We start from the raw sequence: 16,233 nt of genomic DNA, 5'->3' as shown, positions 1-16,233 counted from the left end.
AAACTGCTGCGCCACCGGGGCTGCCCCCAGTGGTGTGTTCTTTTAAAGAGATGGAAGGATCATTGGAGAGGCCATCAGTAAACTGAGATTCTGGCCCTAACCCTTCTAGCAAGCTGTCTTTTGGTTTCTGACCTGCTCATTTTCCCTTTCTAAGCCTCACTTCCCTGTCTGTAGAAGCAATTTGAGCTAAGGGATTTCCAACTTGATGAGTCCATGAAATAACAAATGTTGAACATGTGAGCCAGCTACCAAAGAGGACTGCCCAAGTACTAGATAAGAAAAAAAGTCGAGGATGTATAATAGGTAGTGGTGGTAGTACAATGCCAAGCACAGTGAAGAAAAAAAATCATGAATGGAGGGGATGATACTCTGTGCATCAGGTGACATTCTAATCAGTTCAGTGTAGAACATGGATGAGTACATGCCTGTGTGAGAACTTGTAGCTTTTGTGCTTTTCCTCTCAGTTCAGGTGATCTTGCTTTGAGGACACTTAGAATCTATCTCTGAATTGCAGTAATTCTTATTTTTTTGCAGCAGGAGTAGGGTGGTGGTGAAGGCTTGACAGCTGTGACAAGCTGAGGCCCTCTGGCCAAACTGAGGGGCCCCAGCCTAACCAACAGACAGGAAATGCCTGACCCCAAGGACATTTGTGCTATTCTTGACCAAAGAGATTGGAAGGCGTCTCAGGCTAGCTCTGGCCAAGAGGATTGTAAATGGATTTTTCTGTTGCCTTGGTTGAGCCTTTCTATTCCTTCAACTTGGGCTTTCCCCTCCAGGTAAAAAAGCAGTAACCACAAGGAAGAAACCATATTATTTTAGCTTCTCCTATCTGGTGAGTACTCAGTACTTAGCTGCAGCAATCTTTTGGCTTTTTGTGGGAAATTAATGTTCACCTCCTGTGGCAGCCTGCCACTTGGGAAGTTGGCATTTTGGGTCAGACAGTCTGGGTGTGTGACCGGGGAAGTCAGCTGCCCCCTTTGGATGCAGACACATTCTCCTTGATCACTGGAGGCATCCAAATATGGTAAGAGACAAATATGGTGAGGTGGATTTCTTTGCCCTTGGGGTTCTTTATGACCACAGGCTCACCCATGAGGAGGCAGGACCCTGATGGCCATATCCCCAGAGAGGCTAGCACTAGCTGACTGTTTACACAGTTGGTGCTGAGGACTGACAAATGATTAACCCCCTGGAATCCCTGATTAGCCCCCAGTTATGGTCATGAGTTCAGCCTTTTGAACTGCAGCCTTAAATTGTTTTTCCAGCATTCTCCCCAGTCGGGTGTCTCTGCCCGGCCTGTGCTATGGAAACCCTCCCCAGGGAGCGAGTGGTGTGCAGGGGGCGTGGGAAGTGAAGGCTGGAGGCCTCAGACCAGCTTCAGGGGAGGCGGGGAGGCTGGCCTGCCCATGCTGAGGTAAGGAAGGCACCCTTGAGAGGACAGGGAGACAGGAAAGGCACTGCAGCCTGGAGGAGGTGGAGTGGGAGCCACTCCTGGCCCTCTGCCTGGCCACTTCCTTCCCCTGACATGACAGCTTCGCCGGCCTGGCTCTCGGCCACCTGGCAGTGGCCATGGCACATGACTCCCCCACCAGCTCAGTGTGCTGGCCAGGAGCTGGGGGGCGGGGGTGGGGTCTGCATGGGGCCAGGGCCCTCTGCCTGCCCAAGGCCCTGGGTGGGCCTCGCTCTGCTTCCTGGGCTCCCCAGGCTCAGCGTGTCCTGGCCAGCACCCCCTTCCCGGGCAGCAATGCCAAGGCAAGGGGTTAGGACATGCTGGCCAGACTCCTTACTATACCTTGGAGTGGAGCTATGTTACCGGGAGCTCAAATGAGCTGCATCACCCAGTGGGAGACCATCTCACAGCAGGGGCCTGGGAGCACCTCTTGCTACTCCACCCACCCTGGCCAGAGGTAGCATGACAGTGTGGGGTCCTGTGCCAGATGCCCTGGAGAAAGATGGCCAGTGCTTTATCTTTCAGGAAGGTGAGGGAGAGGTGAGGCACGCTTATCTGCCCCAGCCTGCTCCGAGGAAGTGCTGTTGACTCCATAAAGTGGTGGGGCTCTGGCTTTTGGAAAGGGCTAGGTTTTGCAAAGAGCCCTAGAGGGGGCCACTGGGAAAATGTGCCAATAAATTCTAACTCGGGCTTCACTTTCTCTTCCCTCATCTCATTTCCTCTCTCTCTCACCCCCATATCTCCTTCCAACATACTTTATCCCATTTACTTCCACTCTGTGGCATTATCTTTAAATTGATCTGATTAATCTTTCAACTGGGGTCAAATTTATCTAGAAGGCACTTGAGCATTTTCCTAGTGACTTCATAGGGTAATGAACATTACTCTTTTTGAATTAGGTGGGCATGGGGTAGGAGGAAAGGACATGAAAAATATTGCAGATTCTAGAATGGTCTTGGCAAAGTTGACGGATCCCACCCTGAAATCACTTGCACCCAAGAGAAAGCTGTGGTGGTGATGGCGGGCATTTGGGATGTCAGCAACTTGCTTTGCAAGTTGAGTAAACAAGCTGCAGCTGAAAATGTCTAATGACACTGACAGTGATGCCTCCTTGGATTAACTCTCTCCTGCATGTCATATGACAAGCTAGAAGAGGACTCAGGTACATTCAGACCTAACCTCCTCATTGAACAGAACCCCAAAGGAGGCAAGTACTCAAAAGTTACACAGCATAGGGCTCTGCTGGCCAAAAACATGGGCTCTTCCCCATCTCTGCTAGTTCAGTGATTAGAACTAGACCCAGAATTAATCTGGTCCACCTGACTGCTCCCACCATTACCTGTTTGGTTTACTTCCTGCCTTATACTTCTCTTTCTTCTGTGGCGATGCGCAGGGGGCTGTCCCTTACAGTACAGCCAGGGTTTCTTGTACATACACCTCATTCAGCTTGCTTATGCTTTTTGAATACAGGATGTATTTTTTTTTTTTAATTTATGATAGGCACACAGTGAGAGAGAGAGAGAGAGAGGCAGAGACACAGGCAGAGGGAGAAGCAGGCTCCATGCACCAGGAGCCTGACGTGGGATTCGATCTGGGGTCTCCAGGATCGCGCCCTGGGCCAAAGGCAGGCGCCAAACCGCTGCGCCACCCAGGGATCCCATGAATACAGGATGTATTATCAACATCTCTGAACCAATATGGAACTGCATCTTCTTCCCTTACCCTAGGTCCCCTCCCTGGTTCTTGTGTCCACAGGGCAGGGCTGTTGGTTGTAGAACCTTTAGTAGCCAGGCCACAGGAAGCTCTGCTCGTTCTTGCCACAAGCCATTCTTGGTGAATACAGAGTGAGGGTATGTGTGCATGTACATCGTTTTTTAAGTCAAGAAGTTGGCTTAAGTTTCATAATATTATAACTACTGCTTATTGTGTCTCTACTGTATGCCTGCTACTTTTACAAATCTTATAGGATATAAGGAACAAATCTTATAGGCAGTAGCATACTTGTTTCTATTGATGCAGAATCTGAAGATGAGCCAGGTTTAGTACCTTGCACACAGTAAAGTAGCTGACAGAGCAGAGGATTTGAACCTAGGTCAGTGTAGCCGCAAATCTATCACAGTGCCCTGCCACCCAGTCATTATCCAGCCCTGGCCTTACCCCAAAAAACATGTTGCTAGTTTTTATTCTGAGAATGAATGGGCAAGAAGTTGGAACAAAATGTGCTTACAGATCCACTGACTGACACTTCAGTTATACCACACTGTTTAGATAACGTTTTTGAAAATTAAGTCTTCCATAGATTGAGATAAGTACAACATCTGCCCTTGTCTTTTTGTTGTTTCTAAAATAATTGTAGTTTTTTCTTCAATGTATCCTATCACATTAAAAACAAAGTTGGCTTTTTTTTTTTGCTGATAAAAATATATCTTTATTATAGAAAATATAGATGTTCACCAAAAGGAAAAGTGATTCCAAGCAGCATACTAGCTTTGGGCTAAATGGACAGTGGAGCTGTTGTGTAGGGGTTTGAATCCCCACTGTGTTACTAATGATTTGTAGGACTTTGAGCTAGTTACAACTTCTGTGCCTGTTTCTTCATCTCTGAAGTGGAAAATAATACCCTTCATCATTGAGTTGTTTAGATTAAATGATACAAAACCATTAGAAGTGACCAAGAGATATTTAACACTTCAATAATGTTCTGATTCTTCTCTTTGAACCGGTATATACGTGTGTAAATATATATGTGTGTGCGCATGTATATATCTACAAAGTATGCATATAGTAATAAATAAAATGAGATAAAAAAAACAGCTAGTTTTTATCTAACAATATATCATGACTGCCTTTCCTTACTTCTAAATAGCCTTCTCTGTTCCCTGATAGCTGCCTGGAACCTCATGCTGTGACGGCGTGAATGGAACGGAATCTATATTGTGGGGCATGTAGATTTCCAGGTTTGCTCTAACATGGTGCACTTTTAAATAAATCTGAGTAGATGCTGTGCCCACGAGTGGTGTCCCTCTGGGTGACAGGAGCTTCCCACTCTTTTTAGAGCATACCTAATCTTCCCTCCTCTCAGGTGAATGAGGATCTGCGCATGTTCCCTTTGGGAGCTCAGAACCTTCTGAGCTGTGAACTTTCATACTCCAGCCCCAACTGGGGAACTTGGCCTCGGCCTCTTTTCCTTTCTCCCCTTAAATCTATAAAAGCTATGTTTCTTGGTTTAATATCTCTGGTATGAATTATCTCTTGGCCCCTGAGAAATCACAAGTCAGAAAGTACTCTCATTCTATGTTGCTATGCCTCAGGTACTAAGAAAGTGCTGTGTCCTTTTTAAAAGGGATTAGAGGTGAAACCCTAAGCTTCTCTGCTTTCCAGAGAGACCCCTAATGCCCACCCTTCTGTGTGGAGAGCTATAGTCATTTCTGTGCCATTCCAGGACCACACCTGGCCATTTTAGTTTTATGAATTTCTGGTGACACACTTATTTGATTATTTTATTGATGTAGAATTCTACATGCTGGCCTTAAATTAGGTCCCTCATAGGCTTCCACCTCTTCTCTGCTTTCAGCCATTAGCAAACCAATAGGTCACATGTTTGAAAATCCTACTCTTGCCTCTCCACACCTGGCCTTCTGGGGTGTGTTATAGATGCAGACTCAAGGGATGTACTTTCTATGGCTTCTGAGTACCAGAAGGCTGAGAGTTATGGGTAGAAGTGATTTAGGGTCAATAGTCTCTTGTGTGATACCCCTCTTAAAAAGTTTATAGCTTTAATGAGATTTTTCTCACCCCGAGTCTTTGAAACCTGTCATTTGAATCTATGTATATTCTAAGGAAACTGAGTTCCAGGACTCTCTTGACCAAACAGCCACAGACACAGGCATTTTCTTATAATGTTTAAGGGATAAGCTTCATTTTTCACTCTAATCTAGGGAATAGATTCTCATCTCTGAGAAAGGGTACAATATGCTATTTAGGGTAACGTATCTGCCGAAATTATGGTGGTGCTGGTATGTCTGAGATGTGCTGGAATGGCATCGGGACTTAAAAAGAGAAATAATGTGTATTCCATATGGGAAAGAGAAATGACACATGTATTCCATGTTTGTAAAACTCAGGATCAATTCCTCTTTACAGTGTTTTCCAAAGCCCATTTTAATGTTTCCTCTGACATCCTTCCTGGGAGAAGGGTTAAAAAGTATCATTGTCCTCCTGGCACTGAGGAGGACACTGAGACAATGAGAGGAGAACTGACTTGCCTTGAGCCCTGGAGTAAGGCTGGCAGGAGTCTGCAGAGCCAGGGCTGCCCTGGGGAAAGTCCTCTCAACAGAGGCAGGGAAAGCTCCCAGACAAGGAGAGAACATCTTGCTCAGCTGTATTGGTGTAAGTCCTGTTTGGGGGCTGCTGAGGCAGAGAGTACTGGACATTTCAAAGTCTTAGTTCAAGATCCTTAACCAATAATCTGCTTTGCTGCCTTGAGCTAAGCTGTAAGAGTGATGGATGGCAGAAGTCGATTATTTTTGGCTCAACTGCTCAGTCTTGGCAAGGGGCCTTTACATGTAAATATGACCTCTACAAAAGGTTTAGGAATCTGAGGTCATTTTCTTCCTACAATTCACATGTTGGCCTCTTCTGCAGAGGGGTTACCAGTTATGTGGGGGTCACGTTCCTCTTCAGGGTTCCCTACAATTAAAGGATATAGTAAGGCCAAATATGTAGTAAGGCTAAAGTGATGACTTCTATCATAGAGGATCCCTGCATCCTCTTCCACCCCCAGCAGACCTGCTAAAGCTTGAGTTCTTTTCACTCACTGCTTGCAGGAAGGCAGCAGGTGCTCATTGGTTTAATCCCCACCTTACCGCTTACAAGTTAGTCTAAGGCTAATGGGGTCTTCTTTTTGAACTTTACGGTTTTCTCAGCTGAAAGATGGGAACAGCCACACTAAGGCTAAAAAGTCATGGTAATAGAAGAATCCACTTCAGAGATGGAAGCAGATTAAACTGTATCCAATCCAGGGAGAGTTGGCATGTGGTCTCAGAATGAGTTGCCACTGTTCCCACACCACCCAGACCAGCCTCTTTTGTGCTTGGTTCTGTGCATCTTAAAATGTGGGGTGTAGCAGCGATTTGTCATCTGAGGCTTGGAACTCTACACATTTTCTTGGACTGTGCCACTGATTTTCGTGGAAATCAAGGCCAGATATGGTGGGGGCATGAGGCCAAACTGACCTGACCTTTATCTGTGTTTTGTCTGGAACAGGGGTCCCGGTCATCTCCCTTGTCCAGTTCTTCCTGGATGGAACAAGAAAATAAACAGGGTGTGTATGAAGCCCAGGACTCAGAAGACAAAAGGATGGGCTCTGATTTTGAGAACTCTGAAGACAGGGAATGGAACCCAGAAGAAAGAGGAATGGGCTCTAATCCACAGGATGCAGACAAGAGAGAAGGCCACCCAGAGCAGGAGCTGGGCTCCAACCCACAGGATGAAGCTCTAGGAAGGGACCCAGAGGAGAGGGAACTGGTGTCTGACATCTGCCCAGGTGAGGAAAAGCTGGCATTTTCATGGAAGTTGCCCCACTCACAATTATTTCTAGCTCCTCTAGAGTTAGAACCAGCCTCAGCATTCTTTGTGGGAGAGCCTTCTAGTGGAGACCATTAAGCGGATTCTGTATCACCTTAAGCCTGAGAAACATCCTTTTCTTCAGTCCAGTCTGAAGTGGGCTCTTCTGGTAAGCATGGGTGAAGAGGGTAACTCACTAGCGCAGCACTTTACAGCATATAGAACACTGCTATACATTAACAGTCCCACAACAACACAAGAGGAGACACAGCTCGTGTATCAGAACCTACCTCATCAGGTTGTTGGGGGAGTTCAGATGAGTTGCTGCAGGTGAAGACTTAGCATAGTACTGAGCAAACAAAGTCTCCAGATGTTTACAGTTACAGTCATCATCTCTGTTTGCAGATAAGTAAGCTCAGTGGTAAGTGACCTGCCCTGGTTCATGCGAATAATGCCCAAAGTGCTCAAATCTTCTGCTAAACCCCTTGCTATTCCTGACCTGGAAAGAGGAAGTGCTGGCCCTCCACCTACTTCCTTGGTTCCATCTCCCGGCATTCATCGCTTTATACTGCTCTGTGCATGACTTGGGGACAGAAAAGAGCTGAAATACCTTATGGCCAAGACTATGAGGTTCATTTCTTCCCCCCATGACATGTCCCAGACTTCCTGCTGCTCTCCCCTGCAGTGCACACAAGCGCCTGGTCTTTCACGTTTTCTTAACTTTCTGGAGTGCCCTCTGCTTGGAATCAAGCAGCCAGAGAGAGACAGGTGTGTGTTCTGGGATGGTCTCTGAGTTGTGATCACCAGCTCTAGGTCCTGTGCTCAGTCCCCCTGCCCGACTTGCAGAGTGAAGCCCCTAAGCTGGGATGTGTTTGGTTTGTTGTCCTACCCCAACAAATTATATTTTAAAAATCAGCCTGTTACCTGGTTAGGACAGGTGGTCTTGTCTTTGCGGCCAGGGCCTTGAAAGGCATTGGTAGCTGTTAGAGTGAGCTAATCTCTTCCAAGATCCCACAAAGTCCCGCCTGGCCCATTTTAAGCTGTCAGGCCTCCGGGTGGCTCTGTGGAGCGGAGCCTCGGTACCGTGGGTGGGGCTTGGACCTCGAGATAGTTGCTAGAAGAACTGGCCAGCCAAGGGGGCAGGTGAGTGGGCTTCGCCCAGGTTTCAGAGCACAGTGTCCTGTAGGCCTTCCCCAGGAGGCACCAGGTGGAAAAGAGGCTAGAATCGTGGGGGCCTTGGAGAGACAGAGGTTGAGAGTACCGGGGGGGGGGGGGGGGGGGGCGGGGAGTACTCTGTGCTCCACACTCTTAACTGAGACTGGCTGCCTCTGGGTTTCACCCCTTGAACACCAAGTAGAGTCACCCCCACTGCCGCCTTTGCTGTTGCAGATGGGCTGCTGAGTGAGGAAGAAGGGGCTGTCCTCCGCGAGGATTACCCGTCTGGCGTAGCTGAGATGGCGATGTTCCCGGGACTGGGACTGGGACTGTCGGAGTCGGAAAGCCTTTCCCGGAGCCCCCGGGAAGAAGAGGAGAGCGCAGGCGAGAACCGGCCGGACGAAGAGGCGCAGCCGCCCGCTCCCACGCTTCCCTGGAGGCGGCACCTCTCGCTGGGGAGCCGGCACCGGAGCGACAAGGCCGCCCACCGCCGCTTCCGCCGCCTCCACCACCCCGTGGCCGTGGACCTCGGGGAGCTCGACAGCCTGATGGCCAGCATCATGGACGCGCCCACCATCTGCCCCGACTGCGGGGAGAGCTTCAGCCCGGGCGCTGCCTTCCTGCAGCACCAGCGCATGCACCGCCTGGCGGAGGCCGCGGCCGCCGCCAGCCTGGAGCCCTTCGGCTTGGCGGGCGAGTGCGGCGGGGTGGTGGGGCTGGTGGGCGTGGGCGTGGGCGTGGGCGGGGCGGGGGGCCTCGGGGCGGGGCCCGCGCTGGCCCGGCCCGCGCGCGAGAAGCCCTTCCGCTGCGGCGAGTGTGGCAAGGGCTTCAGCCGCAACACCTACCTGACCAACCACCTGCGCCTGCACACGGGCGAGCGGCCCAACCTGTGCGCCGACTGCGGCAAGAGCTTCAGCTGGCGCGCCGACCTGCTCAAGCACCGGCGCCTGCACACGGGCGAGAAGCCCTACCCGTGCCCCGAGTGTGGCGAGGCCTTCAGCCTCAGCTCGCACCTGCTGAGCCACCGGCGCGCGCACGCGGCGGCCAGCGGCGCGGGGGCGGCGGCGCTGCGGCCCTTCGCCTGCGGCGAGTGCGGCAAGGGCTTCGTGCGCCGCTCGCACCTGGCCAACCACCAGCGCATCCACACGGGCGAGAAGCCGCACGGCTGCGGCGAGTGCGGCAAGCGCTTCAGCTGGCGCTCGGACCTGGTGAAGCACCAGCGTGTGCACACGGGCGAGAAGCCCTACATGTGCTCCGAGTGCGGCGAGACCTTCAGCGTCAGCTCGCACCTCTTCACGCACAAGCGCACGCACTCGGGCGAGCGGCCCTACGTGTGCCGCGAGTGCGGCAAGGGCTTCGGGCGCAACTCGCACCTGGTGAACCACCTGCGCGTGCACACCGGCGAGAAGCCCTTTCACTGCGGCCAGTGCGAGAAGCGCTTCAGCGACTTCTCGACGCTCACGCAGCACCAGCGCACGCACACGGGCGAGAAGCCCTACACCTGCATCGAGTGCGGCAAGAGCTTCATCCAGAGCTCGCACCTGATCCGCCACCGCCGCATCCACACCGGCAACAAGCCGCACAAGTGCACGGGCTGTGGCAAGGGCTTCCGCTACAAAACGCACCTTGCGCAGCACCAGAAGCTGCACCTGTGCTAGGGCTGGGCCGCTGGGTGGCTGCCCTCGGGGAGCATGTGGGGGAGTAGACGTCCTGGGACTAGACTGTGTAGAAGGAAATGGGTGTGGGGCGGGAGGGACAATCTGAGTAGCCGGGGAGTCTCTTGGTGTTAGGGGGTCTTGAAGGGGAGGGTGGCGTAAGTGTTGCTCTTTAGGGATGTGATCATTTGCCTGCCTCCTCCCCAACGAGGACATGCATGCTTGGGACACGTGCTTGAGCGGGGACTTCTTCAAATAGGCACAGCAGGGCGTGAGGAGCCGGTGGGAGTGCAGGCATTTTGAGGACCTTGAAGAAGGGGAGTTGGGGGCATAGGGGAGTGAACAGGATGGCAGGCGATAGAGTAGTGGGGCTCTGAGGGCCTGTGGGAATCAGGGAAGGGGAGGACGTGGTTACAGGGCAGGTATGAATAATTCAGTCCTGGTCTCACCAACTGGTAAGCCACTGTTCGCCCTGCCACCCCCCCCCCCCCCCACATCGGCTGCAGTCTCATGAAAAGTAGAGGAACCTTGTCCATCCTATTGGAGAGGATATTTTGTATATTCTTCCCTTCCTTTCTCTGAGCCACAGTTCGCTGCTATTTTGAGGCATCCAGGGGAAACTGGGCATGAAAGCTTACACACTGATCTCAAGGGCAAAATTGAAGTTTAGACACTCATTCATAACTAGTTTTAAGGTCACCTGGGAAATCTTGGTCCTGCCCCCTGGTTCTTTGCTACTTCCTTTAAAGTAGTCTAGCTTCATGCTGGGTGAAGGGTGGTCTATGTGGATGTCAGGTGTTAGGGGTGTGCCAAGCCCAGTATTTCGGGTCTCCCTTGTGATCTTCTAAGTGCAGGGAAATGAAACAATCCTAGCTATGTGTGACTTTTCGCTTTCCCAGACCAGCATGATGCTTGTTTCCAGTGAATCTCAGATCAGCAACGGTTGCCCCAGTGACCTGCTACAAAAGTCAACTAGCTCAGAGTTTAGCCAGCCTTATGTGAGAAATCCAGGAGAGCAAATGTTCACATGTTGGGGTACAAGGCTTCTTTGTCTCATCTGCCTTCACTCTGTATCCAGTGCACCCCTCCCCCTTGGTAGTAACGGGGGAGATGGGGAGATCGTCAAACAGCCACTGTCATCCACGTTGTAATGGACTTTTGGTCTGAGTAGAAATAAATGTCTTTTACTTACACGGGGAGGCACAGAAGAAAGCTCAAGGCTTTGCACAAGGAAGGCACGAGCAGGGAGAGGTGTAAGTGCAAAATTGCCAAATAGCACAAGCAATGAATGTTTTCTGGTTGTTCTATAAATGCCAAAATAGCACTTTTATATTTGTAAAGTGCTTTATGATTTTTAATGATTGTTAGTTGTTTCTCACGTCTTTGTGAAGTTAGATCAGTATTATGACCCCTATCATAGGGAAGACTTGGGGACAGGAGTACAGTAGGCTGTTCTTGAAGAGAGGCAGATGACCGTGTGGATAGGTACGGTCTGACCTTTTGTGCTCTCCAGCTCAGCTGCTAGAAAGACTTACCTGTCATGATTTATATAATAAAGACACTGAAGATTCTAATGCTTCATGGAAAACTTAAGGCTAGTCTAGAAAGGCCAAAGATGTCCTTGTTGACAAAGCTGGTCTTTGTCATGTATTTAGGGTGTCTTAGGTTTGTTCTGTCTAGTAGGGGGCTGTAGTTAGATGACTCTTGTACAGGTTTCAGTCACCTATGCTGAAAATCCCTCCCCTAGGTTAGCCTTTAGAAGTTAGAGTTGTGGAAAGCAGTCTTGTTTCCTTCACTAGTGATTGTTGGTTGCTCTGTACTTTTCATGGAAGCATCTTCACAAACTGTTGGACACATTCGAAGGAAAAGAAGAAAAACTGCAAGATTGTTTTTATAGTTCTAGCAAACTTTTTCTGTGGATGCTGGTAATTTATACTTGATCAGTTGTATTTTAGCAAAGAACCTCTTTGGGGACTGTAGGAAAGCATGTTTTTGTCCTTATAAAAACACCTTCAAAAAAAAAAATCCCGAGAATTCTGGGCTTGTATAATATAGCCTGTTGATCTTGCCCTCTTAATCAGTTTATTATTATTTGCAAATGCAAATAGATTTTCAAAAGATAGATAATTTTGCAAGATACTAATTATTTTCTTTTAGTTGAGTAATATGAACAAAGTAAACGTCCATTATTTATTCTCTTTCCTCTGAATACTAAGTATTTAGGACTCTTTTGAAAATAATATAACCAGTTTGTAGGTAATCTTATTCCTTTGTGTTTTTTTGTTTTTTTTTTTGTTACGCACATCTACCTCTTCCAGCCGTTTTAAGTTCTCTCCAGTCTGTGCCTATGAAATCTCATCCAACTTTTGATTGTTCATGGATTAATTATCCACTTTATGGGTTATGTGGCCTTTTGCTGTCATTGTACTCTGTTGTACAGTCTCATCTGCATCAGCTATGTTACATATGGGCAGCTTTCAAGAGATAGTTCAGCAGGGGAAGGGGATTGAAGCTTATATAGAATAATTTGGTGGCAGTGGAAATCTTTGGATTTCATTGACCTCTCTTCTTTCAAGTACGAGAGATAAGAGAGTCAGCCACCACCTCAGTATCCCTTTTATGAGCAAATCCCTTAGCAGAAGAAAACAGTCCAACCACCAACACCCCCACTCTCATGGTGCATTTAAAATGTGATTCCATTTTTCTTACAATTCTTCAGGGAACATAGCTGCATTAAGTGAATTTAAATGCAGTCAGGAGGTCATTTCTTATATCTAGTTTGAGAGTAATAGGGTTGTTTTTTTTTTTTTTCAGCAAACTCTATTAACCGTGGTTCACCCTTCAAAATGTTCATTTGAAGATTCCATCCATCAGCTCATTAATGATGGTGGAGGCAAGTGTATCATTTGTTTCCTGGGGAATTTGGTCAGGTGCAGGCTGCTCTTTCCTTAGCAAAACCTGGAGCAGTTTCGGTAGGTTAAATGGCTTGATTAAATCTTGAGCTCTGAGTTGGAAAGAGATGAGAAGTTAACCCCTTGAGCCATGTGGTCTCTTCAGGATCAAGAGGCTGTACATGTGTGAAAAATACGGACTAAGAACCTGTGTTCATAGACAATCCGAACTGTGTTTCTGAAGTTTGTGCACATTTTCCTTCACTGTAATATTATTTTACAGCTGTTTGTTAAAATAGTGAATAATTTAATGGTTTTAAAAGTAACAGGTTTTGTGTGTGTACTTGTATATGTGAGAATTGCCTTATTTTCAGATTGTTTTATTTAATGATGGTTCCTTAGACAGCGTTCTAATGTTCAGCAACCATGGAATATTTGTCATTAAATCCATATCAGTCTTTTTCCATGTTATTCTTTCTTCTTTGTCATCCATTTAATATCACTGAGATCAGTATATGGAAGCTATTGTCTCGTAGAACAGGGGTCAGCAAACTACCTAATCTAACCTGTCTCTTTTTGCAATTAAAATGTTTTGGATTACAGTCATATCCATACAACCTTACTTACATATTGTCAGTGGCTGCTTTTGCTCTGCAACAGCAAGGCTGAGTCTTTGTGATAGAGGTTATATGGCCCACAGTCCTAAGATATTTACTCTCTGGATCTCTGCAAACAACATTTGTTGACTCCTGTGTTAAAACTGTTCAGGTGGATTCTAGATCATCCTGGAACTGGCTAGTATCTAAATAACTTTGCCCATTTTAACCAATACTTCTGCAGGAATGTAGCTTTAGGATGTTGGGAATGTGTTAATGCTATGCCACTCGTATTGATTTCTTCATTCCTTATATGAACCTTATATGAGTCTGTGGGGCATTTTGATAGCAGGCAGGGGAAAGTTGATATGGGGAAGGGAGTCATTAAATCTATTTTAAAAAGATATATTCCTGAATCACATAACAAAGCATTTTATTTCCCTCAGCTCTCAGAAATGTAACTTAACAGCTACTGATAACACTGAATGGAACTTATCAGCTAGACTGGCCTTTTACTTAAAATACTTTTTAGCTGGTCTCTGCCCCACCTCGAAACAAGATAGCAGTTTGTAAGGAAGGGATTCAGATTCACAAGAAATAGAAAACACAAGGCATGAAAAGCACTTTGTTTTCTTGTAATGATCACAACTACCTCCCTTCGTGAATATCCACCAGCCCTTTCCTGCCTGGCAGGGCCAGGTCATGGAAGGAGGCACCCAGTTGTGGGATTACAACATTCTTCCCTAAGCCTGACTATTCTGGTTTAAAGCAACCACCAGTCTAGTTCCTGGTCCCTAGGAAAACTGTTAAACCAAGTATTTGAAGCATTTGTTCAGTGCTCTGTGGGGACATAGTAGTGAACCTGGACTTCTGGGCTCTGCTGGGAAGGGATGCTGAGCTGAACTTGCTGTTAGAGCAGGGCTCTGCCCGAGTTGAGGTGGCGAAGATGTATCTGGTCAACTTGGAATTCTTTGGGCTGAATTAGTTTAAGATCAAGATTTTGTAATTTAATCTTACCTACAGAGTAGAATTACCTGGAGAGCTTTAAAAACAACCCCTCCCCTCCAAAAAAAAAAAACCAAAAAACAACAAAACAAAACAAAACAACTCCCTCAGGGCACCAGGGCAGTTAAGTGTCCAACTCTTGATTTCAGCTTAGGTCACGATATCAGGGTGGTGAGATAGAGCCCCACATTGGCTCTGCGCTGGGAGTAGAACCTACATAGGATTTTCTCTCTCCCTTTCCCTCTATCCCTTCCTGTCCCTAAAACAACAGCAACAGCAAACCTGACAACAACCAGAAAATTGTTCCAGACATTGGCTGGCTGATCTGGGGTGAAGTCCAAGTACCTATAATTTTACATAGACCTCCTAGGCAACTTTAATGTGTAACTAGGATTGAAAAGTCTATAGAATCCATCAGGCTTGCTTTCTTGGGGATTGCAGTAAGTAAAGCTGATGAGCCTCACATCCTCTCCTCTATCAGGGAGTACGGAGGCAAAGGGCATTGTCATATGCAGCAGGCTTTGCTGCCTGTCCACTCCTGCTAGGCCTACCTTTCACGTACATCTTCCCCACATAGATAATCAGGGCCAGGAGAAGTGCCTGTATTCGCCCTTCATCAGATAATGCCCGATGGGCGTCACTGGCTGCTGCTGGCCTCTCTTTATCTTTGCGGGTCATAGACTGCCTGCCTTCCCTTCTTTCTGATCTTCATTCTGTCTCAGTTCACTTAACAAAGCAAAATTCCATGCATTACTCCTTTTCTGAGCTGCCCTTGGCAATAGAGTTGTTTCCTGAATTTTGCTCCTGGAGGGAAAAAGGAGGAGCTCACCCATTGGGTCTCCAGCTTGAACAGACTAGCGTTGGGCTCTTCTCTCTCCTTGTCAGAGCCTCAAGTGTCTGCAGATTTCAGTTCCTTGCTGCCCGCCTGTGTTTTCAAGGCCTCCTCTGCTCACCCAAAGCCCGTTCCAGTGGTTTTCAATTTCCAACTGGGACCCAGATGACTGTTCCCAGACTTGTCTGCATCCACCAGGTGACCGGCCTCATCACAGCAACCATAGATGCTGAGTTCTGGAAACCAAAGAGTTGGGTGGTAAGATGTTTCCTGTACCAAGCCCCCATGTGCTTAGGAAAGCTTAAAAAAGGTATCAGTGTGTGTGCAGTTCTCAAGCTGGCCTCCGCACATCTATATTTGGAGAGATTTTGTGCTAAGTGAAAGGACTCAACGGTCCCGGGCCTCACCAGTTGCTGGAAACTGGGGATTCCCTGGAAGTAGTTTGATGTCATCATTTATTCACAGAAGCAGCTCCCCTGAGATGCCTTCCCTGACCCATGAGGTCTGGAGTGGTTCTTCTGCAGAGATGTTCCCATGAGGTCCCGGACACATTTCCTGTGTATGGGAGGCCTCCCCGGTACCCGGAGGCTGTGGCTCGTTAAAAGCAGAGACCCCGAGATCAGGCTGAGTGCCCATGTGCTGGGAGTGGTGCTTGATGCTGGGGCTATAGGTATGAGTGGGAGAGGCTCACGTGTTCTAGTGCTCCAGAACAGAGAAGGGGAAGACTGGTTTTGTTCTCTGCCTAACATCAACCCCAGCTTCCTTACGGTGAATTATTTTGCAAACTCGAAGTGTGACTTTTGGGATTTGGCTCCTAGTGGGGGAATTAAGAACTTCATGATACCAAGGCAATCAGGAGTTAATACCTGGGTAAGATGGTGCCTCCGGCAAAGGCTCAGGGTAAAGCAGACTCTCTGCTGAAGACTAGTGGCAGGGTCACTGCAGCTACAAATCAGGCAGTGTCCATTTTATCTGACTCTGGTGGGTGGAGGAAAGAGGCAGTGTGACCTTGGAGAGGCTAGTGAAGGAAAGGGACGCTAAGGGACCTGGCCAGACATTTCTTTCAGGTCTAGTGTTAGCAGGT

General features: G+C 48.1%; 1 protein-coding gene across 2 annotated transcripts in view; it reads left to right on the top strand.

Moving 5' to 3' along the window:
- The window catches only part of ZNF697 (zinc finger protein 697), a 30,733-nt gene extending 17,546 nt beyond the window's left edge, over nucleotides 1-13,187 (top strand). The window contains exons 2-3 of one of the 2 annotated variants that reach the window (XM_025453365.3): nucleotides 6,716-6,995; nucleotides 8,405-13,187. In XM_025453365.3, the coding sequence (XP_025309150.3) occupies nucleotides 6,752-6,995; nucleotides 8,405-9,828 (1,668 nt within the window). In that variant the 5' untranslated portion in view covers nucleotides 6,716-6,751 and the 3' untranslated portion in view covers nucleotides 9,829-13,187. The other variant, XM_049095666.1, reaches the window with a different exon arrangement.
- Nucleotides 13,188-16,233: the final 3,046 nt, after the last annotated feature.

Source organism: Canis lupus, chromosome 17 (genome assembly GCF_003254725.2).
Source record: "Canis lupus dingo isolate Sandy chromosome 17, ASM325472v2, whole genome shotgun sequence".
NCBI lineage: Eukaryota > Metazoa > Chordata > Mammalia > Carnivora > Canidae > Canis > Canis lupus.
The sequence above is the reverse complement of the archived record's forward strand: the minus strand, read 5'-3'. Positions and strand labels throughout refer to the sequence as shown.